The following is a 24,406-nucleotide window of genomic DNA, read 5'->3' as shown; positions in this document are numbered from 1 at the left end:
AGTTCTCAGGTGACTGATGAGTCCAATGCGGGACCTATAGTCTCTGTCACAGGTGGGGCAGACGGTGGTTGAAGGGGCAGGTGGGTGGGGTGCTTGTGTTGACGTGCGCTCCTTCCGCTGTTTGCGCTTCGCTTCCGCTTGCTCCCGGCGAAGTGACTCGAGGTGTTCGGCGCCTTCCCGAATGCCTCTCCTCCACTTTGTGCAGTCTTGAGCCAGGGATTCCCAGGTGTTGGTGGGGATGTTGCACTTTTTCAAGGAGGCTTTGAGGGTGTCCTTGAAGCATTTCCTCTGCCCACCTGGGGCTCTCTTGCCGCGTCGGAGCTCCGAGTAGAGCGCTTGTTTTGGGAGTCTCGTATCGGGCATGCGGACGATGTGGCCCTAATACTGAAGAAGGAAGCTGTAGACTGCAGGAAGATATCAATAAATTGGTCAGGTGGGCAGAACAGTGGCAAATGGAATTCAATCTGGAGAAGTGTGAGGTAATGCATTTGGGGAGGGCTAACAAGGAAAGGGAATACACATTAAATAGTAGGACACTGAGTAGTGTAGAGGAACAAAGGGACCTTGGAGTGCATGTCCACAGATCCCTGAAGGTAGCAGGACAAGTAGATAAGGTGGTTAAGAAGGCATACGGAATGCTTGCCTTTATTAGCCGTGGCATAGAATACAAGAGCAGGGGGGTTATGCTTCAACTGTATAAAACACTAGTTAGGCCTCAGCTAGAATACTGCGTGCAGTTCTGATCACTACATTACAGGAAAGATGTGATTGCACTAGAGAGGGTACAGAGGAGATTTACAAGGATGCTGCCGGGAGTAGAGAATCTTAGCTATGAGGAAAGACTGGATAGGCTGAGTCTGTTTTCCTTGGAACAGAGGAGGTTGAGGGGAGACCTTATTGAGGTGTATAAAATTATATGGGGCATAGATAAAGTGGATAGAAAGGACCTATTTCCCTTAGCAGAGGGGTCAAAAACCAGGGGGCACAGATTTAAAGTAATTGGTGGAAGGTTTAGAGGGGATTTGAGGGGAAATTTCTTTACCCAGAGGGTTGTGGGTGTCTGGAACTCACTGCCTGAAAGGGTGGTAGAGGCAGGAACCCTAACCACATTTAAAAAGTACTTGGATGTGCACTTGGGATGCTCTAACCTGCAGGGCTATGGACCAAGAGCTGGGAAGTGGGATTAGGTTGGATAGCTCTTTGTTGGCCGGCGCGGACACAATGGGCCGAAATGGCCTCCTTCCGTGCTGTAACTTTCTATGATTCTATGGCCCGTCCATCAGAGCCGATCGAGCGTGGTCAAAGCTTCGATGCTGGGGATGTTGGCCTGAGCGAGAACATTGACGTTGGTGCGCCTATCCTGCCAATGGATTTGCAGGATCTTGTGGAGGCAGCGTTGGTGGTACCTCTCCAGCGCTTTGAGGTGCCTGCTGTACATGGTCCATGTCTCTGACGCATACAGGAGGGCGGCTATCACTATTGCTCAGTGGACCATGAGCTTGGTGCTGGGTTTGAGGTCCTGGTCTACAAACACTCTCTTCCTCAGTCGACCGAAGGCTGCGCTGACACACTGAAGGACATCGACGTCTGCCCTTGTTGACAGTAGGCTCCCGAGGTATGGAAAGTGGCCCACGTTGTACAAGGCCTCATCATGGATTTTGATAATCGGGGAGCAGTACTGTGTGGCAAGGGGAGGTTGGTGGAGGACCTTTGTCTTACGGATATTTAGTGTAAGGCCCATGCTCTTGTACGCTTCGGTGAAGGTGTTGACGATGGCTTGGAGTTCGGCCTCAGAGTGTGCGCAGATGCAAGCGTAGTCTGCACACTGTAATTTGATGACAGAGGATGGGACGACCTTGGATCTGGACTGGAGGCAACGGAGGTTGAACAGTTTCCCGTTTGTTCTGTAGATTAGCTCCACTCCAGCGGGGAGTTAAAAAAAAAATGGTGGAGCATTGCAGCCAGGAAAATCGAGAAGAGCGTTGGTGCAATGACACAGCCTTGCTTGACCCCGGTCCATTCGTGAATTGGGTCTGTGGTGGATCCGTTGTTCAGGATCACAGCTTGCATGTCATCGTGAAGCAGGTGGAGGACGGTGACAAATTTTTGAGGGCAGCCGAATTTGAGGAGGACACTCCCCAATCCCTCATGGTTGACAGTGTCAAAGGCCTTTGTGAGGTCAAAGAAGGCCATGTACAGCAGTTGGTGCTGATCCCTGCATTTCTCTTGTAGTTGACGTGCGGTGAAGATCATGTCCATTGTGCCCCTTAGTGGGCGAAATCCGCATTACGACTCTGGGAGGAGCTCTTCAGCCACTGGGAGAAGGCGATTGAGGAGGATTCTTACGATGACTTTCCCTGTGGCAGACAGCAGGGAGACTCCTCTGTAATTACCGCAATCTGATTTGTAACCTTTCTTGAAGATGGTCACGATTACGGCATCTCTGAGATCCCCTGAAATGCTTTCCAAATAAGAGAAATTAATTCATTTATTCGCGCCAATAAGGCCTTTAAATCTTTCCTGAAGTGTGCAGCTCAGAATTGTCCACAATATTCCAGCTGAGGCCTAACCAGTGATTTATAAAGTTCCTAGGCCGATGTAGCAGGGTCTGGTCTCCAATCATCTTGGACCCCCTTGCCATTGGACCAAGACCTTGCTCTGTCAAGCCCATGTGGTAACTGGTGTGCAACGGCCACCCCTCGTTAAAAGAATTCACGCACAGGCATCTTCCACCCTTTAAAATGAAGTTCAGGACCTGGAACGTCAGGACCCTCATGGACAACCCCAACAGCGACAGACCGGAACGCAGTACTACTATCGTTGCCCGGGAGCTCAGACGTTTCGACATAGACATCGCCGCCCTAAGCGAGACCCCGGGCAGGGGAAGGCCAGCTCCAGGAGCAAGGCGGTAGTTACACCTCCTGGAAAGGCAAACCTGAAGAAGAACGCCGCCTCCATTGGGTAGTCTTCGCCATAAAAAAATGAGATAGTTGAGCATCTCCGAGACTCTCCTTGTGGAATAAACGAACAAGCAGGCAGTGGAAGCTCATGTCTGAAGCAGGTGGTGACTTAATTTCGTTATGTGAAAGGTAGTGTGGAAGTGCCCTGGACAATTTCTCAGCGAGCTGGTGTGCAGGACACCTAGCCCAATTCATTTAGTGTCCAGGGGTTTCCAGAAGCAAACCTTCAAGTGGGAGGTTATTTAAAAGGTACAAAATATTAACAATAAGTATGTCAGGGGCTTCTGTAGGCTATTTTGGTTTTTTGTTTCTGCTGCCACTTAGGCTTCTGTGAGCCTTTCAGTTAGTTGCCCTTAATTATGTTTTTTTGGTGCCAGCATTATTATTGGCACCAATGGGTTTCCTAATCAGAATCCTCCAAACTGATGTGTTCAGAATAATAGGAGGACCTATGAGGGAATATGAGACAGGTTAAGCTGTCCAAAAGGTGCTCCATGCCCTCCTGCCAGCCCATACATACCTGTATCTGCAGAGAGAAGCGAAATCAGCTCACTTTGATATATGGAGTGGAAATGGAGGTTCCTCTTTCAATTGAAGATGCAGCAGCAGACCCCCAATATTATCAGTATAAAGTATGAACACTTGACTAGTTATTATGCCGACTAGTTCTTCAATGTCACGCCAATCACATGCTTTACATGATACTGCATGAAAGAAGGCATGTCAGAGTGATTAAGAGCCAGTTCTGTCTGATTGGCTGCACCCTCCAAGATGCCACTAGCCACTTCTACAGGTCCTGGCACACCTACCTGGCAGTGACTGAGAACCTGGTTTAAGATCTCGGTCAGCAATGAGACAGATGCAGAGCTGTGCTATCTGTTGCAAGGACAACTGTGGCGACTGCACAGCACAGGGTGGCACATGCAGGAACAGTAACAATTAGCTTGGCCTGTGATTTGGTGCAACTCCTTGCAGGAATACTACAATATTGACGTATGGGGATGTTGCTATGTCTCTTGTCTGCAGACTAAAGTAGGTACCGAAAGCTCTTTTTTATTCATCGGCGTATGGTAGTGTAGTGGTTAAATTACTGGACTAGTAACCAGAGGCCTACACTAATCCACAAAGAGGAGTTGCACCAAATCACAGGCCAAGTCACACCATGGCAATTTGAGAATTTGAATTCAGTTTAAATAAATTAAATCTGGAAATAAGAAGCTGGTACCAGAGAAAAAAAACTTACCTAACGGATTGTGGTAAAGATCTAACTGGTTCACTAATATCCTTCAGGGATGGATACCTGGTCGGGCCTATATGTGACTTCAGTCCCACATCAACATGGTTGACTCCTAACTGGCCTCTGAAGTAGCCTAGCAAGTCATTCAGTTGTATCAAACTGCTGGCGGTTCAAGATGGTGGCCCACCACCAACCTCTCAGGGCAACTAGAGATAGGTAATAAATGTTACCAGCACGCAAGAATGAACATTAAAAAAATTACCTGTCACTTGCAGCTGATAGGTTGAGGCCCCTCAAAGATGTTCTGAATTTTTGTCTCCCTATTATGACACTCCCTATTAATTGTCCCTATTCTATTAAATTTGACTTGCACTCAGTTTTCCACTCCCGTTACTCTAGTCCTCCCTAGACCTGCGCCTAGAATAATTATGAAAATCAGTTTACATTAGAGAATTAAGTGTTATTAGCACTTGACCTTTCAGGCGGGATTTGCATCAGTTCCTAACCACTTAGAGCTGACTTTGACCTGTAGGCTAAATTACTCTAAAGCTTTTTTGGCTTTTTTTTTGCATATAAATAATTTTCTAAATTTTATTTCTAACAGATTGTAGAAGCAGCATATGAACCAGTACCAGAAGGACTCTACTCTTGCAAAGTATTAGAGACTATCAAAAGGTAATGAGTGCTTACTGTCAAGTACTTATTAAAAGAGCATTCTTACCTGAATCAAACTGAATTTTTTCAATAAAATCACAAATCTTCAAGGCTGCATGCACCATAAAGAAAAGAACCATTAAAAATGGATGAAATTGCTTTTAGATAGTGTTTAAAAAGCAATCTAACTGACCACTATGATGAGTCTTTATCCAGTCCCAACAGAGAGACAAAGGTATAAGTGATGCTTGTGGTATTTCATTTTTGTGTTAGAAGAAGCTATCATCCCCATAGTAAATGAATATCTATTAAGGAAAAGTCTTAATAAACATTCTCACTAAAAGTCAACTAGATACTGTTGATTCATTTGGCCCTTCAGTAAAAGGTGATGTGTGCCATAAGTCTGTAGCAGTATATGTTCAGGAAGTTCATTCTATGCCAGAGATAAACATTTCTTATTTTTGTACTGCACCAATAAGGTTATAATGTCAAAAGTTTTAGTATATGGCAAGCACTACAAGGTAAAGGTATGTCCCTTCAGTAGTTATGCTACATCAAGGGTAGTCACAGAGGTACATGCAGCCCACCAAGTTTCAGTGGCTGCATGTTTTTTGTAGCTAAACTTACCAACATTTTGAGTCCAAAATATTCCCTCAATTGGGCCATCATGCTAGAGGCAGTTTTTGCATAAATCTCCACATAATCACTTCTGGAGAATTATTTTCTGTCATTCTAGGAGAAAGCCTTGTGGTTTCTGCTATGCAGGCAATTCAGGGAACAGAAGTTTCTAAGTTTCATAGTGATGTTCATTTTTGTATCAGAATTTATAGTACTTTCAATGTGACCTATTCAACTCAGTTTATTGAACTATTGGTAAATATTGGCTCACTACTAAACTAAAGATTTAAGGGTGTTTCTTGATTCCAACTTGTTGACTTCCAGAGAGGAGGTGGCTGATTTTAACTATTGGCAGACTTCAGTGGGCTGCTCAGGCTACCCACCCAATGTCAGCAGTGAGAGGCCGGAACCATTTCTGACCTTATTTGAATGTCATTGGCGAGCTTCCTCTGCGTTTCCTGCAATGATGGGCATTTTGTCGAATTTAAGGTCTTGATTTCCACCATGTGTAGTGCCTATTTAAAGCGTGCTTGCACCACTTAAAGTGAGTGTCATGTTAGACTGCTGAAATTGTTGTCATGATTCAGAGATTTGAGGTGAGCGATGTCTCATTCAAGAGTTCCAAGGTTCAGTGACGCAGCAGTGCCAGTTTTGGTGGAACAGGTGAGGGCCCACAGACAGGCCTGCCCAAGCAGGCCTGGAGGGAGATGGCAGAGAATGTAAATGTCAGATGCATCACCTTTAGGACATGGGTGCAGTGCTGCAAGATGTTCAATGACCTTGTCTGGACAGCAAAGGTGAGATGATGGCTTGATATCTCTATTCCTCAACATAGATTTTTCCACAGCATTGGTAGCAACTGGAAAGCATTTCAGTCCTCTGCTAACTGCTTTAATATTTCACACACAAGCCACTTTCTTGCCCATGTCCACCTTCCCATCCTGCTCACAACTTGCTGGCCCAGAAATTCGGGTCGGAGGCTTCCCGTGGGTGCAAGCCTCCGACCTGCACTTACCTAGCGTGCCGGCCGTTGTGCTGTGGGCCCGCGTGGGATTCCGAACCTGGGCCTCCTCCAACTGCCGGCGCGCAGTGCTTGCATATCCCAGGGGCGCAGTTCGTTCAAAGTGTCCCCTGGGATCATGTGGGCCATGGAGAGCCAATGGTAGCAGGGAAATGCCCATTCATAAAATTGACAGGAAGAGCTGTCAAAACTATAAATACTATAAGCTCCAAAACATAACTAAAACGTCAAATAATTTTATTTTTTTAATCACATTTTTAAAATAACTATAAATTACATAAAATAACTATTTTAAACAATAATTTACATTTTTGAAAAAATTAATTACATTTTCTAACGGGGCTAAATTTAAACTTACCTTTCTTTAAAGTATTTAAAAATAATAAACCTGTGGAAAAAATGTTTTAAGTTTAATTAATTCACCACTTACCTTGTTAAAAGCAGGCTTTGTGCCTGCTTTTTAAAAGTGTAACTGCTGGAGACTTACCCTCCCGGAGAAACCTGCAAAAAAACATAAGTTCCAGGCGCACGCGCTGCCTCTCCGGCGTACGCGTTCGACCTCTGAACCCCTTCCTTTAAGGGAACGGAAGTTCCGGTTTCCCACACATGCGCAGTGCATGCATGAAACCGGCACTTTTGTTGGGCCTACGGGTGAGTACACAGCGTGTACTCACCCGTTGATGTGCCAAATAACTGCCCGAATCCGTGAAGTTAAAGCTTAAGACAGAAGCCTTTTATTAAATAAGAATCATGGCAGAGTTAACAGAGTCCATCATCGACCGAGCCCTTGGTAGAACATACCAGAAGAGGGGCGGGGCCAGGGAGGAGCATTAGTGGTTCCCCCTGGTGGAACATTCCAGACATTACAAGTGCAAGTACAAATATCAGAACACAGTTATTTCATCACATTCACCCCCTGCTATAGATTCAGTCTGTCAGGAGGTCTGATAATCCTCTGGGAATGACGTAACTCTTGCTGAGGCTCCTCCCAGAGTACTAACTCCGGTTCATTCGAATTCCCAGAATCATCAGTATTTTCCACACTGAGGGTTTGTGTCTCTGAAGGTCCAATACCACGATTGAAAACTCTACTCTCAGAGTCGAACTCTTTTCGAGCTCCAGCAGGTGCAAGATCTTTAATAGAGACCGTATCCTCTCGTCCATCCGAATATTGAATATACGCATACTGGGGATTAGCATGGAGGAGTTGTACTTCCTCCACCAGTGGATCAGTCTTGTGGCCTCTCACATGTCTGCGCAACAACACAGGGCCCGTGGTCGTCAACCATGTGGGCAACGATACTCCATTAGTAGCTTTTCTTGGAAAACTAAACATCCTTTCATGAGGGGTGGCATTCGTCGCTGTACACAAAAGAGACCTTATGGAATGCAGCACGTCTGGCAGGACATCCTGCCAGCGAGAGGTCGGCAGGCCTCGTGACTTCAGAGACAGTACGATAGCCTTCCACACTGTCGCATTTTCTTTCTCGACCTGCCCATTACCACGAGGGTTATAGCTGGTAGTTCTACTCATTGCAATCCCCTTCGATAGCAAAAACTGTCGCAATTCTTCGCTCATAAAGGAAGAACCCCTATCACTATGTATATAGTTAGGCATGCCGAACAAGGAAAACAGTTGGCAGAGGCATTTAATTACAACAGCACTAGTCACATCCGGACAGGGGATAACAAAAGGGAACCGAGAGTACTCGTCTATAATATTAAGAAAATAGACATTACGGTCGCTCGATGGAAGGGGACCTTTAAAATCGAGACTCAAACGCTCAAATGGTCGAGTTGCTTTAATAAGATGAGCTGGCTCGGACGGCTTATAGAAGCGGGGTTTGCATTCAGCACAAACATGACAGGTTCTGGTCATTGTCCGGACCTCCTCAATAGAGTAGGGTAGATTGTGGGACTTAATGAAGTGGTTCATTCTGGTAACCCCAGGGTGGCAGAATGCGTCGTGGAGACTTTGAAGCTTATCTGTACCTAGACTAGCACATACTCCTCGTGGCAAAGCATCCGATGGCTCATTAAATACTCCAGGCCTGTACTGAATATCATAGTCATATGTTGACAGTTCTATTCGCCATCTTAAAATCTTATCATTTTTGATCTTGCCTCTCTGCTTAGTGTTGAACATAAAGGCCACAGATCGCTGGTCAGTAATGAGCGTAAAATGTTGGCCAGCGAGATAATGTCTCCAATACCTGACTGCTTCAATAATTGCCTGTGCCTCCTTTTCCACTGAAGAATGTCGAACTTCTGGTCCTTGCAATGTACGAGAGAAGAAGGCTACTGGTCTACCAGCTTGGTTAAGAGTTGCTGCCAACGCAAAATCAGATGCATCACTTTCCACTTGAAATGGGATCTTCTCATCCACGGCACATACCACTGCCTTCTCAATGTCCCGTTTGATATTAAGGAAAGCGTCCTGAGCTTCCGCCGATAGCGGAAAAGACGTTGACTTAATAAGAGGTCGGACTTTATCTGAGTAGCTAGCCACCCACTGGGCATAGTACGAGAAGAATCTCAGACACCTTCTTAAGGCTTTTACAGTGTGAGGTAAAGGTAATTCCTTAAGTGGGCATAATCTTTCAGGGTCTGGCCCGATTACCCCATTCTCCACAACGCAACCAAGAATACACAAACGTGTAGTATTGAAGGTACACTTGTTTTCGTTGTAGGTCAGGTTTAACCTCTTTGCAGTCTCTAGGAACTTCGTGAGATTTTGATCATGCTCCCATTGGTCACGCCCACAGATGGTAACATTGTCCAGGTACGGGAATGTTGCTTCCAACGCGTATTCATCCACCATACGATCCATCTCCCGTTGGAAGACGGATACCCCATTCGTCACTTCAAAGGGCACCCGAAGGAATTGGAACAGGCGCCCATTAGCTTCGAAGGCCGTATAAGGTCGGTCTTCTATTTTGATGGGGAGTTGGTAGGCAGACTTTAAATCAATGGTGGAGAACACGCGGTACTGAGCTATCTGGTTCACCATCTCAGAAATACGAGGCAAAGGATAGGCGTCTAATTGGGTATACAAGTTTATAGTCTGGCTATAATCGACCACAAGTCTTTTCTTCTCATTAGTTTTAACCACCACCACCTGGGCACGCCACGGGCTACCACTGTGTTCGATGATTCCCTCCCGTTGAAGCCTTTCCGCTTCCTCTTTTATAAATGTTTTATCTTCTGAACTATACCGTCGACTCTTAGTCGCTATAGGTCTACAATTAGGAGCAAGGTTCGCAAACAAAGAAGGCGGGCTTACGTTTAAAGTAGAAAGGCCGCAGACTGTGAGCGGAGGCTGAGATCCACCATACTTAAGGGTAACGCTCTCATGCTGACACTGGAAGTCCAAGCCTAATATTAAGTTCATACACAACTGAGGTAATATGAGGAGTTTAAAGTCCTTATACTCCGTATCCTTAACGGTCAATGTGACTTTACAATATCCAGTTACCTCCGAAGTAAGGGATTTGGACACCATCACAATTTCACTTCGAGTAGGATACACCTTCAATGAACAGGAGTTAACAAGGTTGGGTGTATAAAACTTTCAGTACTGCCACAGTCTATCAATCACCCAGTAGGACGACCATTAATCTTAATGTCCATCATAGATTTTGACAAGGAACACGGTATGGCCTGGTCAACCGTAGCCGAGGCTAGAGTAAAACGATAGGCGGCAGCAGAGAAGACATCGGGTACAGGATTACCCTTACACACTTTACTGAAATGTCCTCGTTTCTTACATTTAAAACAGGTAGCCTCTCTGGCTGGGCAACTTTGCCTGGGGTGTTTAGATTGGCCACAAAAATAACACTTAGACCCATGGGGCACAGCCGCAACAATAGGATTAAGTGGGGGCTCCATTGGTGTTATGGATGCCTCCATACTCGGAACACACGAGGCTGAGAGAGATGCATGGGCTGATGCATACACTTCTGAATTCTTCTGGGCTACACCTAACGATCGAGCAGCAGCGACAACCGTTTTTAAAACCAACGAGTCGTTCTCGAGGAGTCTCTGTCTAATATAATTAGATCGGAGGCCAGATATGAAAGAATCGCGGATGGCTTCTTCCTGATACACTATGGCAGAGACAGCCTTGTAGTTGCAACCCTTAGCCAAAGCCTTAAGGTCCTGCAGGAAATCGTCCAGAGATTCCTGTTAAGTATGTGTATTGTATTGAACAATTAACACAAAGACTTAAACGTATAACTCAAACAGGTCTTTACTGGTTGGAGGTAGGGACTACACTGAATACAAGATTACTGCACAGTGCTTATATACCGGTGTGTTCACCCCCGGTATTACGTCTACAGCAGCCTGAGAAAGTAGTACATCTCTTAAGGTGGAACAGGCTTAAGCTCTCTTAAGGTGGAACAGGTTACATACACAACACTCCTCCCTTCTTAGCTTTATAGTCATCCCCCCCATTTAACATAACGTAATAACATATATACATATATAACTTCATGTTTAACGTAACATATCACAGATTCAGTCTCTGCGGAAAACAGTTCACAGATTCAATCTCTGTGGTGTAGTCGGTTCACGTTACTCATTCAATAGTCCTTTCATGGATTTAACAGCTTGAACTTCCGAACTGATTTGGCTCCGTTCGGAGGGACCACGTGTGTGATCTGGTAGAGGTGATAATGGTTCAGATGGGTCATCTTCTGTTTTCACTTTTCCTTTTCTGCTTCTTGGAGACTCTCTGGGCTCCATTGTCAGCTGCCATAGCTGCCAGCTGCATGCGCAGTTCCTCCTTCTCTTCCTCCTTTTTTCGTAGTAGAGCCACCTTCTCCCAATGTTCCGTAGACTTTCGGTGCTCCTCCATGATTTCTGTATGGTGGGAGTCGAAGTTACAAGTTGGGCAGGACAGGACATAGTAATATTCGGAGTCGTCCGACAGGTCAGCGAGAGGGTCGTCTATTTCCTCCATACCCAGCTGGACGTTAGCCAGCTCTTGTTCCAAATCCAGACATCTTTCCTGAAGAGACTTCTTCATGTGTACCTCTGCATCCAGCTTTTTCTGGGCTTTCAGCAAGTCGTTTACTAGTGACCTCATTTGTGATTTTAATACTTCAACTTCCTTTGGAGATTGATTGATCGGACTATGCAATCCCTCTACTGGAGCAGCTGTTTCAGCGGTCTGTTGTTCTACATTGACGTGAGTCAGCGTACTTTTGGCATCCAATGGCTGCTCTGTTGCAGTCGTTTCAGTCTGTGTCGTCACATCAGCCATCTCAATGACTTTTGAGAGCTCCGAACCCTTTTCCTTTGAAGATCACAGCTCGTGTTCAAGTTTTTCCCATTTCAGAGTCTTGTCCCTCAGCATATGAAGGAGTTGGCTGACCGTTAACTCTTCTGACACCAGATTATGGCACGCACCTTCAGAGCCTGAATCAGCTTTGATTCGTTCGGCCTCCTCGCGCAGATGGTTGGTGTGCTCCTGCTCCATTTTCTCCATCAGTTGCTTCTGTTGCCTTTCCAGATTCTCCCACTCTGTAACAAAGAACTTTTTTATTTCATTCATCTCTTGCTCAAAACGGCGAATCATTTGTTCTAATTGCTGTTGTAGTTTGAAATGGAGTTGAGTTCGAGCCCAGTGTCCCTCAAAAATGTGCATATCAGTAGACTTGACAGACTCAGAATTCTCTGTTAAACTATGTTGTTGTTGCTCAGTGGAATTCTGTGCTGAAACTTTGTCTTTTGCACATGGGTTGGTCTTACCATCATCAGTTCTAGAGTCTGGGCTGATTATCTGCACCGAGTTCTCACTCTTTATGGCTTTTAGCGAATGCCAGTCCATATTTATGTTTCTAAACCACTCCCGGCCTAGTAGTGGTGGACCTCCCTCCGGTAGCACATATAAGTCCATTATTTGACTTCCTTCGCCCTTGTTGGCCACTGCAACCTTTATTGTCCCGATGGGGTACACTCTCTGCCCCGTGTAGGTTGTCAATATAATCTCCGTATCCTGTAGGGGAATATGTTGGAATAACCTTCTGTAATCTTTCTTATTCATGACCGACAATGCCGATCCAGTGTCCAATTCCATTTTTACTTGGACTCCTTCTATCTGAAGAGTAACCCAAATTGTCTGGAGGTCTGCACCCTTACCAACGTTGAGTACCCTTAAGCTAGCCAGTTCAATACTGCTTGCGTCTGAATCGGACTCCTGTTCGGCCACCTTGTGTACCTTTGCGTATTTCCCTTGCGGTGACTTCTTGTTGCTGGTCTTCTTCGCTGACCTGCATACTCTAGCTATATGTCCAAGCCTACCACAAGTTCTACATTCTTGGTTTTTAAACCAACACTGGTTCTGATCATGCGTTGTCTTTCCACAACGATAACATTTGCCAGAACTCACACCCAATTTGTGTGCACTGAGCTCCGGTGACCGTAGCTGCATTACTGCCGTGCCTCTCGCTGCGGCTTCGTGTGCTGCTGCCATAGTGACCGCCTTCTCAAGCGTCAGCTCATTCTCCTCGAGCAGTCGCTTTTGTGTATCCTGTTTAAATAAACCACACACAAATTTGTCTCGAAGTGCCTCTGTCAGTCCCGTTCCAAACTGACAATATTTCGCTAATTTACGCAATTCCAGCAAATATTCAGCATTGCTTTCATGCTGTAGCTGCCTTCTGTCGTAAAATTTAAATCGTTCCGCTGGGGTTTAGATGATCTTTCAGGACAGTAACAATCTCATCGAACGTCTTATCCGCCGGTTCATCTGGTGATAACAGGTGTTTCAATTGCCCGTATGTCTTCGCACCCATTAAATTTAATAATGTTAGTGCTTTATCAGCCTCACGAATTTTATTGGCCTTACAATAATTTTTAACTCGTTCAACATATATGGCCCAATCTTCGATGTCACTATCAAAGTTGCTAATATTCCCGTGTTTAGGCATTGTAGTACTTTATCAGATTTGCAATTTCTCAGATTTTTTTTTTTTACTGCTATCCAAGATGGCGGCTTCCCGCTCTTGCCGTCGTCCTCCGCCCACAAAATGGCGGTTTTCCCACGCTTGGCGGTCTTCACCCGTCCCCCGACGCCGTCTCCCTTCAGCCCCGAGTGCGGCCCTTATCTCCGCCGCGATCGATGGCCCGCGCTTTTCACCGCGGCTCTCGCGCCTTCAGTGTCTGCCGACGCTGTGCCTTTCAGCCCGAGTGCGGCCCTTATCAGGGATTTCGATCGATCGCCCTTCTACCTCCGACTTCCCCCAGCCCTGTCTTTGCAGCCAACGCTGCTTGGCTTACCCACCACCGAGGTTGAAAGAGCTGCAGGATGTCTTCTGTCCTCCCGTTTTCAGTCGCTGATGGAGGCTTCAGGGTCCTAATGCCTGTCGCTTCCAGTGGGGTGGTGAGATTTGAAACCTCTCTTCAACGTCCTGTCTGTGGACGAAGCCGCCATGGAATAACTGCCGCAGGGTAAGAACCTGACTCGTCGCCAGTGTTAAGTATGTGTATTGTATTGAACAATTAACACAAAGACTTAAACGTATAACTCAAACAGGTCTTTACTGGTTGGAGGTAGGGACTACACTGAATACAAGATTACTGCACAGTGCTTATATACCGGTGTGTTCACCCCCGGTATTACGTCTACAGCAGCCTGAGAAAGTAGTACATCTCTTAAGGTGGAACAGGCTTAAGCTCTCTTAAGGTGGAACAGGTTACATACACAACAATTCCTCGGGTAATTGCCTGTGAGTAGACAGGAGATACCTGGCGTATACTTCGTTAACCGACTTAAGGTACTGGGCTTTAAGAGCTGCGAGGGCCTCTTCATATGTACGGTGGCATAGTGGTTAGCACTGTTGCCTCACAGCGCCAGGGACCCGGGTTCGAATCCGGCTTCAGGTGACTGTCTGTGTGGAGTTTGCACATTCTCCCCGTGTTTGCGTGGGTTTTCTCCGGGTGCTCCGGTTTCCTCCCACAGTCCAAAGATGTGCGGGTTAGGTTGATTGGCTATGATAAAAAAAATTGACCCTTAGTGTTAGGGGGATTAAATACGTGGGGTTACAGGGATAGGGTGGGATATGTGTTGTTGTAGGGGTTACGGGGATCGGGTGGGATATGTGTCGGTGCAGGCTCGATGGGCCGAAATGGCCTCTATCTGCACTGTGAGGTTTCTGTGATTCTGTGAATATCTTCAATTATAGAGTAAGTTTGATGACTTACCAAGTTGGTTAGAAGACCCAACTTGTTAACCGTCGGATCGGTCGATGATGCGATGAAGTGTTCAAAACATCGGAGCCAATGCGTAAATTTCTTCGACGCATCTGCCGAATGGGGATCGATATCCAGATGCTCTGGTTTCAAAAATCGATCCATCTTCCAAAAGTTGTTATTTAATAAAATTGATGTGCCAAATAACTGCCCGAATCCGTGAAGTTAAAGCTTAAGACAGAAGCCTTTTATTAAATAAGAATCATGGCAGAGTTAACAGAGTCCATCATCGACCGAGCCCTTGGTAGAACATACCAGAAGAGGGGCGGGGCCAGGGAGGAGCATTAGTGGTTCCCCCTGGTGGAACATTCCAGACATTACAAGTGCAAGTACAAATATCAGAACACAGTTATTTCATCACACCCGTGGAAGATCACATTACAACAAAGTACACACTACCAAATTCCCACTCTTTCTACAGGATATGCTGGCTCACAACAGCTAGGCGAAGACCAGAACTGGGGGAGGACTAGTACCAGCAATACTGTATTTTGAGTTAACCAAGGAGCTGATAGAGAGCTTATTCATTTGTAACTGAAATTGTGGTTATTAATTATGGAGGCACATCCCAATATAAAAAACATGGCCCTGAAAATCTGCAAAGCTTTCAATGCTTTTAGATGGCTGGAGACTTGTGGTGGTGGAAGATGGGGTGGGACCCAGTTATGCTGGGTCTCCGTCCTATTTGATGTTGTGCTCGGATTTCCTTTGGGAGCAGGGGGTGCGGTTGTTACATCTGCCCCTTACAGCCTGATGTCTGAAATAGAGGTGGGACTGGCAGCTGCTATCACCTGGTGGAATTATCACTACTTCCATCTCCGGTGTCTGCAATGTATTGTACGCTTGCAAGAGGTAGGGGTGAAGTTCTTTTCAGCGGTGCAAGTGTGGCCCACAGTTTGTTTCAGGCAGATTTCATGGCCTGAAACACTGAAGCAATGTAGATTTTGCCACTTTTAAATTGTTCTTGCTAGACAGTTTTATTAGAAAAGGTTAATATATATGTCAATAAAACTTTTGTCTTAGTATTTTCAAACAAAAAATACTCAGCATCCATACAGGATGTCCATATTTTCCACCCTAATCTAGTCAAAGGTACTTCAGTACATTCAATGATACAGCATGTGATACTGGAATGTATATAATGTGTATGTATGCATATGTGTGTACATAAATGAATAGGTGCAACTTGAAAAATCATGGCATTTTAATTTAGCAGCTGATACTCATTTTGTATTTTTATATATATTTATTAATTCCTACAGATGTTTGACCCCTGATTCAGAAACACGACCAGACGTTGTTGAAGTAAGTGCGATGATCTCAGATATTATGATGAAATACATGGACAACTTATGTACAATGCAGCTAACTATGGAGAAGAAGCTTGATCGGGAGAGAAGGCGCACACAGAGGTATTTCATGGAAGCTAACAGAAATGTAATGACTTATCACCACCAGCTCTCCATGATATCTCAGGTAAGCATCATAGTTTTCTTTGTTGAAATGTTAGTGGAAGTTTTAATCTGCTAGAGTGCGTGCAGAATTAGAATAACATTCAGTCAGTGACCTCTTTTTGTATGGAGCCTGTCCTTTTGTTGCCTTGTACATTCTGGGAATAATTTTTTATCCCGGGGTTTAAATCTGAAAGGTAACTATCTAGAAGGCAGTCACGTACGACTGTGTTATTCTCTGCTACATTTGGAACATTCATAGCCACAGGCATATTTAGGCTCACATAATGGAGCCCAGTCAGATTGGCACTTCTGATTTTTTCAGTTTAATAGTTTAATTCAGTGTTTTAATACTTGTTCACTGATTGCGCTTGGTTCACTAATGTCCTTTAGGGAAGGAAACTTTACCCAGTCTGGCCTATATGTAACTCCAGACTAACAGCAATGTGGTTAACTATTAACTGCCCTCTGAAATGGCCTAGCAAGCCATCAAACTGTTACGAAAAACAATAATAAGAATAAAACTGAACGGTCCACCCGGCATCAACCTCGGCACTGGATTCAGCCACATCCAGCTCAGTCGACCCTGCAAAGTCCTCCTCACTAACATTTGGGACTTGTGCCAACATTGGGAGAGCTGTCAAGCAATAGCCTGACAGTCATACTCACAGAATCATCCCTTTCAACCAACGTCCCAGACTCTTCCATCACTATCTCTGGGTAAGTCCTGTCCCACCGACAGGACAAACCCACCACAGATGGCGGCACAGTGATATACAGTCGAGATGGAGTAGCCCTGGGAGTCCTCAACATTGACTCCGGACCCCAAGAAGTCTCAGGGCATCAGGTCAAACATGGGCATGGAAACCTCCTGCTGATTACCACCTAGCGCCCTCCCTCAGCTGATGAATCAGTGCTCCTCCATGTGGAACACCACTTGGAAGAAGCACTGAGGGTAGCAAGGGCACAGAAAGTACTCTGGGTAGGGGACTTCAATGTCCATCACGAAGAGGGACTTGGTAGCACCACTACTGGCCGAGTCCTGAAGGACATAGCTGCCAGGCTGGGCTTGTGGTAGGTGGTGAGAGAACCAACATGAGGGAAAAACCTACTTACCCTGGTCCTCGCCAATCTTATCGGTCGCAGATGCATCTCCATGACAGTATTGGTAGCAGTGACCACTGCACAGTCCTTGTAGAGATGAAGTCCTGTCTTCACACTGAGTACACCCTCCATCGTGTTGCGTGGCACTACCACAGTGCTAAATGGGATAGATTCAGAACAGATCGAACAGCTGAAAACTGGCCATCATGAGGTGCTGTGGGTCATCAGCAGGAGCAGAATTATATCCCACCACAATCTGTAACCTCATAGCCTGGTATATCCCTCACTCTACTATTACCATCACACCATGGACCAACCCTGGTTCAATGAGGATTGTAGAACAGCATGCCAGGAGCAGCACCATGCATACCTAAAAATGAGGTGCCAACCTGGTGAAGCTACAACACAGGACTACATGCATGCTAAACAGCAGAAGCAGCATGCTATAGATAGAGCTAAACAATCCCACAACCAACGGATTCAATCAAAGCTCTGCAGTCCTGCCACATCCAGACATGAATGGTTTTGGACAATTGAACAGCTAACATCTGGTGGAAGTGAAGGAAGCCAACGTGGAAGGAGGAAGAATTGTTCTAGTCGCTATTTGTATATATTTGTATTGCAAATGTATTCATGCTTTCCTTGATTAGTATTTCTACATGAATCATAAACACATTCTTTTTGAGTCCATTTATAATTTTATTATAAATAATTTACTGGAAGAAATCTTTGTGAATGCATTTAGGATGGCAAGCAAAGCAATTGGTTCCGAAAAGACAGAATGGGATGAGCTGAGATAGTGCCTGGAGTTAAATGACCATTGTTGTCTCGGGTCTAGGCAGACACATGGACAAAGACCTCTTGGGTGATATACTGGAGGGTAACTGTTACCCTTGCAGCAATTTCTTCACTTTCAAGAGTGAAAGGAAAAGGGGGTGGGGTTATTGTGGTAAATAAAGAGGAACAGAGAAACAAATCATAGAGAAAGCAAGAAACTTAGAGGGAAAGGTGCTAGAAAATCAGGGAGAAATGAGGAGAGCAGCACTACTCAACTAGTTGTAGAGTAGCAAGGACAGCAGTAAAATCAAATATACAAATAATATTACAATATAACTTTGGATCAAAGTGTTTCTTGTGTATAATGGGGTAAGAAAACATCAGGGAATGTATGCAAACAGTTTAATTGTTACGGGAGAGTTTCAGAAACCAGCAAAGGTTGACCAAAAAATTGATAAAAAGGGAAAAATAGAATATGAGAGAAAAATAGCAAGAAATATGAAAGCAAATTGTAAGAGTTTCTACAAGTATGTAAAAGGAAAAGAGTAGCAAAAGTAAACATTGGTCCCTTCGAGGCTGAGACAGGAGAAATTATTATGGGGAATAAGGAAATGGCAGAAATGTTAAACAAATATTTTGTATCTGTCTTCACAGTTGAAGACACAAAAATCATACCATAAATGTTGGGGAACCAAGGGTCTAATGAGGGTGAGGAACTTAATGTAATTAATATAAGTAGAAAAAAAGTACTATAGAAACTAATGGGTCTAAAAGCCGACAAATCCCCTGGACCTGACCCTACATCCTAGGGTTCTAAAAGAGGTGGCTGAAGAGATAGTGGATGCATTGGTTTTGATCTTCCAAAATTCCCTAGATTCTAGAATGGTCTCAGCGGATTGGAAGGTCGCAAATTCAAGAAAGGAGGGAGAGAAAAAAGAGAGAAAAAAAAGCCTGACATCAGTCATCGGGAAAATGCTGGAATCCATTGTTAAAGAAGTGGTATCAAGTCACTTAGAAAATCATAACCTGATTAGGCACAGTCAACATGGTTTTATGAAAGGGAAATTGTGTTTGACAAATTTATTAGAGTTTTTTGAGGATGTAACTAGCAGGGTAGATAAAGGGGATCCAGCGGATGTAGTATATTTGGATTTCCAAAAGGCATTCGATAAGATGCCACATAAAAGGTTATTACACAAGATTAGGGCTCATGGGGTTGGGGGTAATATAGTAGCATGGATAGAGGATTGGTTAATGGACAGAAAACAGAGACTAGGGATAAACGGATCTTTTTCAGGTTGGCAGGCTGTAACTAGTGGGGTGCTGCAAGGATCAGTGTTGGGGCCTCAGCTATTTACAATCTATATTAATAACCCAGATGAAGGGACCGAGTGTAATGTATCCAAGTTTGCCGATGATACAAAGCTAGGTGGAACAGTAAGCTATGAGGAGAACACAAAGGGGTCGATTTTATCTCAGGTGCGGGGAATTGGCGGGTTCCCTGAATTTAGTGATTCCGACACGATTGTAAATGGGTCTGTGAGATTGAAGCAAATTTAACACAATTGGCCAATTGATTTCCAGCGTGTGGGAAGCCTTGGCAATTGAGTATTTCCAGTCAGAAAGTCGCAGAATATGATGTCATCATTGCTGCTGCTTTTAAGGTCCACAGCAAGCCTTGCTTCCTCTGCAGGCTTCCAACCTTCAACATTAAGATGGCACAGGAGCCTGCAGGAGGAACGGCCAGCGGGAGGCCCAGATCTGCCCCCAAATTTGATGAGGCTTCACTACAGGCATTACTGGATGGTGCTAGGGCCCACAGGGAGGTCCTCTTCCCTTCTTCAGGGAGGAAGAGGCCTCCCAGCCAGACCAAGGCTGTGTGGCTAGAGGTGGCAGGTCAAGTCAACTGCTTGGGGCTCACACGAAGAACGTGGTTGCAGTGCAGGAAAAGATTCCATGACCACCTTCGTACTGGAAAAGTAAGTACTGTATGATGTTTCCATCACCCTCAATCTGATCCCCATTGCCTTTCCTCACCAGCACTCAGCTTTAGCAATCTCTTCCTGCACATCCCACTAGACACTCACAACCATGCACCCTTACCCATTCCCTCTCTCTCTATGCTCACATTCACAGAACTATGCCACCATGCAGCCCTCACACTCCCTCTCACTCTGATGCTTTGAACACAACTGACAACACAGAGGGAGGGCCCTTGTTATTGCAACCTCACTCCATCTTTGTCTCCTTCTAAGTATCTATGCTATGCAATCTCTGCACTCACTCCTTCATTCTCACTCAACCTCCACTTGTCTCCCTCATTGCAGGAAAAGAGAGCTCACAACAGGAGAGAACGAGCCAGGACAGGAGGAGGGCCGCCCTCATTAGCCCAGCTCACCCCCTGGGAGGAAGGGGTCCTGGAGATTGCCGGGGCTGACCGAGATGTGGACGTTGGGGAAGGACAGGCAGGAGCATCCCCGCAAGCTGGTGACAGAACAGTTTTCCATCTCTCTCATTGGCATTGCCTGAGTCACTGATAATGATTCTGAAGCTACATCATATGGACTTATGATCATCTGCAAAATGCAATGTGCATGTAACCTTGGCATCACATCTCTAACTTTTTCCTTGACTCCCCCACAGGACCATCGAGAGCCCCCGTCCCCACTGTGCAGGAGGAAGAGCCTGCGCAGCTAGACTCCTCAGAGGAATCTGCAACCTCTGAGGGCGCAGCGTCAGCAGAAATAAGCGCACCCAGCACCAGCGCAGACACTCACACCTCTGTGGGACCTTCGGGACATAGAGTAGAGTTGTCACCTGGTGTATCATAGCTCACAAGTGAGCATCAGCAGATTGTGGAGACAGGGACAGCAGTGGAGAGTCCTCGTCGGAGGGCGCAGGACTCTGCCAGTTCGGCCCAGCTGCATGTCGACCCTCTGCCTCTGGGTCCATCCGTAAGATCAGAGGTGATGGAACTCCATGCACAGATGCAGGAGTCTCTGGCAGGTTTTGTCTCGAGGATCGCTGCGAGTGTGGAGCGAATGGAGGGGTCCATAGTGAACATGAGCAGAGCCTTTGTGGAGTCATTGGCACATGAACGCATCAACACGGAAAGGATGGCTACCTACGTGGAAATGATTGCTGCCTTCGTGGTAAGGCTGGCTACGGTAGAGGAGAGGAGGGCTACGACCATGGAGGAGGTTAGTCGCCGGCGTATGGAAAACATGGTGAGTGTTCAGAATAGAATGACATCTCTTGAGGAGCAATGGGCATCTATTGAACAGAGAAACCAGACCTTCATGGAAGTCCTTCTGAGTAGGACTGCCATTGTAGATATGGGTCCCCATGGCCGCCCTGATGTGCAGCAAGCTGCTCTCAAGCCACTTGCAGGCACTGAGGGGGACCTGACCCATGAGAGGGAGGTTGGTGGCAGACCTCAAGGAAGTGGGGGCTCCTCTCCAAGCGCTCACACTTCCATGCCACTGCAGAGCCCTCGGTCAGAGCCCCAACGGAGTACACACCCAACGGAGATAGAGGTCTCAACCCCTGCATAGCTGCAGGAGCAGCAGACTGCTGGCGAGCACCCACAGGCTCACCATCCCAGAGGACGCCAGCCAAAGGTGTCGAGACAGGAGCAGCAGGAAAGTGAGCAAGGGGCCTCCACATCTGCTGAAGCCACAGGGGAACCACTACGTAGGAGCACGCGTAAGAGGAAAATGAAGCACAAATAGTCACAAGGGTAGTCACTTGGGTGAAATACTGTGTATTCTGTGAAAATGCCATCAGTTGTGTGTTTTTCATAAAAATTCTGCTGGCAACTACTGCAGTTGTGGCCTGTGTTATTTCGCGAATGAGGCTGGAGGTCCTCGAATGCCAAGAGGGGAAGGAAAAAAAGGCCTCCCATGCTTCTGGTAGGTGCCTCAGTTGAGGAAGCGCTGAGTGAGGGTGGCGAGAGGGGTCACGCAGGAGGTCACACTGGAGAAGTGTGTGAGGCTCCAACCTTCCACAGGCGTGGTTAGGCCTGGTAAAAGTTGTCCCAGCCCTGAGACAACAAAGTCCTGCCACCTGCAAATGATGACTGATCAAATCTCCTCTTTAATGTTGGACCTGCAGCTGATAGTCAGCAAGTCAATAGTGTTCATGCCAGGTTTCACAGGCGTGATCCCCTCCAGGCACGTTTTACGTGGGAAAAGGGTTAAACAGGCAAGGGCCTGTTAAAATGGGATTATAAAGGCCAATCAGTGCTGTTTAAGGGCCCTAAAGACCAGTCTCGCCTGTTGCAGGCGGGACTGATTCGGGTCAATCAGACACACCTAGGTTAAAATGGTGTGGAGGCGGGAACCAGGCGGGGGGAGCGGTCGTGACCCCTAGGTTTCGCGATTTTAACCCCCCCGCACGCCTAAAAGCCCGCCTCACGGCCCAATGAAAATCGAGGCCAAAGAGTCTGCAAAGTGATATAGATAGACTAAGTGAGTGGGCAGTAAGGTGGCAGATGGAGTATAATGTAGGGAAATGTGAGGTTATTCACTTTGGTAGGAAGAATAGTAAAACAGAATATTTTTTAAATGGTGAGAAACTTTCAAATGTTGATGTTCAGGGAGATTTGGGTGTCCTCGTGCAAGAAACACATAAAGCTAGCATGCAGGTACAGCAAGCAATAAGGAAGGCAAATGGCACATTGGCATTTATTGCAAGGGGGTTGGAGTATAAGAGTAAGGAAGTCTTGCTACAATTGTACAGGGCCTTGGTGAGAGTACACTTGGAGTACTGTGCACAGTTTGGTCTCCTTATCTAAGGAAGCATATACTTGCCTTGGAGGCAAAGCAACAAAGGTTCACTAGATTGATTCCTGGGATGAGAGGGCTGTCCTATGATGAGAGATTGTGTAGAATGGGCCTATACTCTCTGGAGTTTAGAAGAATGAGAGGTGATCTCATTGAAACATACAAGATTCTAAAGAGGATTGACAGGGTAGATGTTGAAAGGTTGTTTCCCCTGGCTGGAGTGTCTAGAACTAGGGGGCATAGTCTCAGGATAAGGGGTAGGCCATTTAAGACTGAGATGAGGAGGAATTTCTTCATTCAGAGGGTTGTGAATCTTTGGAATTCTCTGCCCCAGAGGGCTGTGAATGCTGAGTCCTTGAGTATATTCAAGGCTGAGATAGATAGATTTTTGGACTCTAGGGGAATCAAGGGATATGGAGATTGGGCGGGAAAGTGGAGTTGAGGTCGATGATCAGCCATGATTTTATTGAATGGCGGAGCAGGCTTGAGGGGCCATATGGCCTATTCCTGCTCTTATTTCTTATGTTCTTATGTGCCCCTCTCAGTTGACCCTCTCTGTCCTTGAGCAGCAAAGTGAGACAGGCCAACCCACAAACATCTTCACAGATGCTCGCAATTCTGTTTTTAATTTAATGTTGTGGTAAGGGGCTCTTCCTGGCTCCCTCTGACCAGCCAGATATGAGTTACATTTTTTAAAGGCACAGTCCATTGAACTTTCAGGTGTCAATGCAACACAACAAGGGAATACACAATAAACGGTAAGATAATGAGAAGTCTAGAGGAACAGAAGAACCTTGGAGTGCATGTCCACAGATCCCTGAAGGTAGCAGGACAGGTAGATAAGAAGGCATACGGGATACTTGCCTTTATTAGCTGAGGCATAGAATATAAGAGCAGGGAGGTTATGCTTGAACTGTACAAAACACTAGTTGGGCCACAGCTAGAGTACTGCATACAGTTCTGGTCACCACATTACAGGAAAGATGTGATTGCACTAGCAGGGTACAGAGGAGATTTACGAGGATGTTGCCAGGACTGGAGAATTTTAGTTATGAGGAAAAATTGGATAGACTGGGGTTGTTTCCTTTGGAACAGAGGAGGCTGAGGGGAGATTTAATTGAGGTACATAAAATTATGAGGGGCCTAGATAGTGTGGATAGGAAGGACCTACTTCCCTTAGCAGAAAGGTCAATCAACAGAAGGCATAGATTTGAAGTAATTGGTAGAAGAATTGAGGAGAAATGTTTTCACCCAGAGGGTGGTGGGGGTATGGAACCCACCGCCTGAAAGGATGGCAGAGACAGAAACCCTCACCACATTTAAAAAGTACTTGGATATGCAATTGAAGTGTTGTAATCTACAAAGCTACGGACCAAGAGCTGGAAAGTGGGATTAGGCTGGATAGCTCTTTTTGACCGGCACAGACAAAATGGGCCGAATGGCCTCCTTCTGTGCCATAAATGTCTGTGATTCTATGAGCTGTTATATGTAGTTGATATATTGTGTAGTAAATTGTGCAATATAATGCTAAATTATCTTTCTAC

General features: G+C 45.8%; 1 protein-coding gene across 11 annotated transcripts in view; it reads left to right on the top strand.

Annotated features, from left to right (window-relative positions):
- nek10 (NIMA-related kinase 10) overlaps positions 1-24,406 on the top strand; it is a 470,337-nt gene that overhangs the window by 339,948 nt on the left and 105,983 nt on the right. For all 11 annotated transcript variants that reach the window (XR_015078459.1, XM_085988547.1, XM_085988546.1 and 8 more), the window contains 2 exons: positions 4,802-4,872; positions 16,009-16,222. Coding sequence is in view for 10 of the 11 variants with exons in the window: in XM_085988547.1 (XP_085844673.1) it covers positions 4,802-4,872; positions 16,009-16,222 (285 nt within the window). In the remaining variant the exon portion in view is untranslated. The remainder of the gene's footprint in view (positions 1-4,801; positions 4,873-16,008; positions 16,223-24,406) is intronic.

The sequence above is a fragment of the Somniosus microcephalus genome, chromosome 5 (assembly GCF_052327205.1).
Source record: "Somniosus microcephalus isolate GS21.2 chromosome 5, FLI_Smic_1.0, whole genome shotgun sequence".
Lineage (NCBI taxonomy): Eukaryota > Metazoa > Chordata > Chondrichthyes > Squaliformes > Somniosidae > Somniosus > Somniosus microcephalus.
The sequence above is the reverse complement of the archived record's forward strand: the minus strand, read 5'-3'. Positions and strand labels throughout refer to the sequence as shown.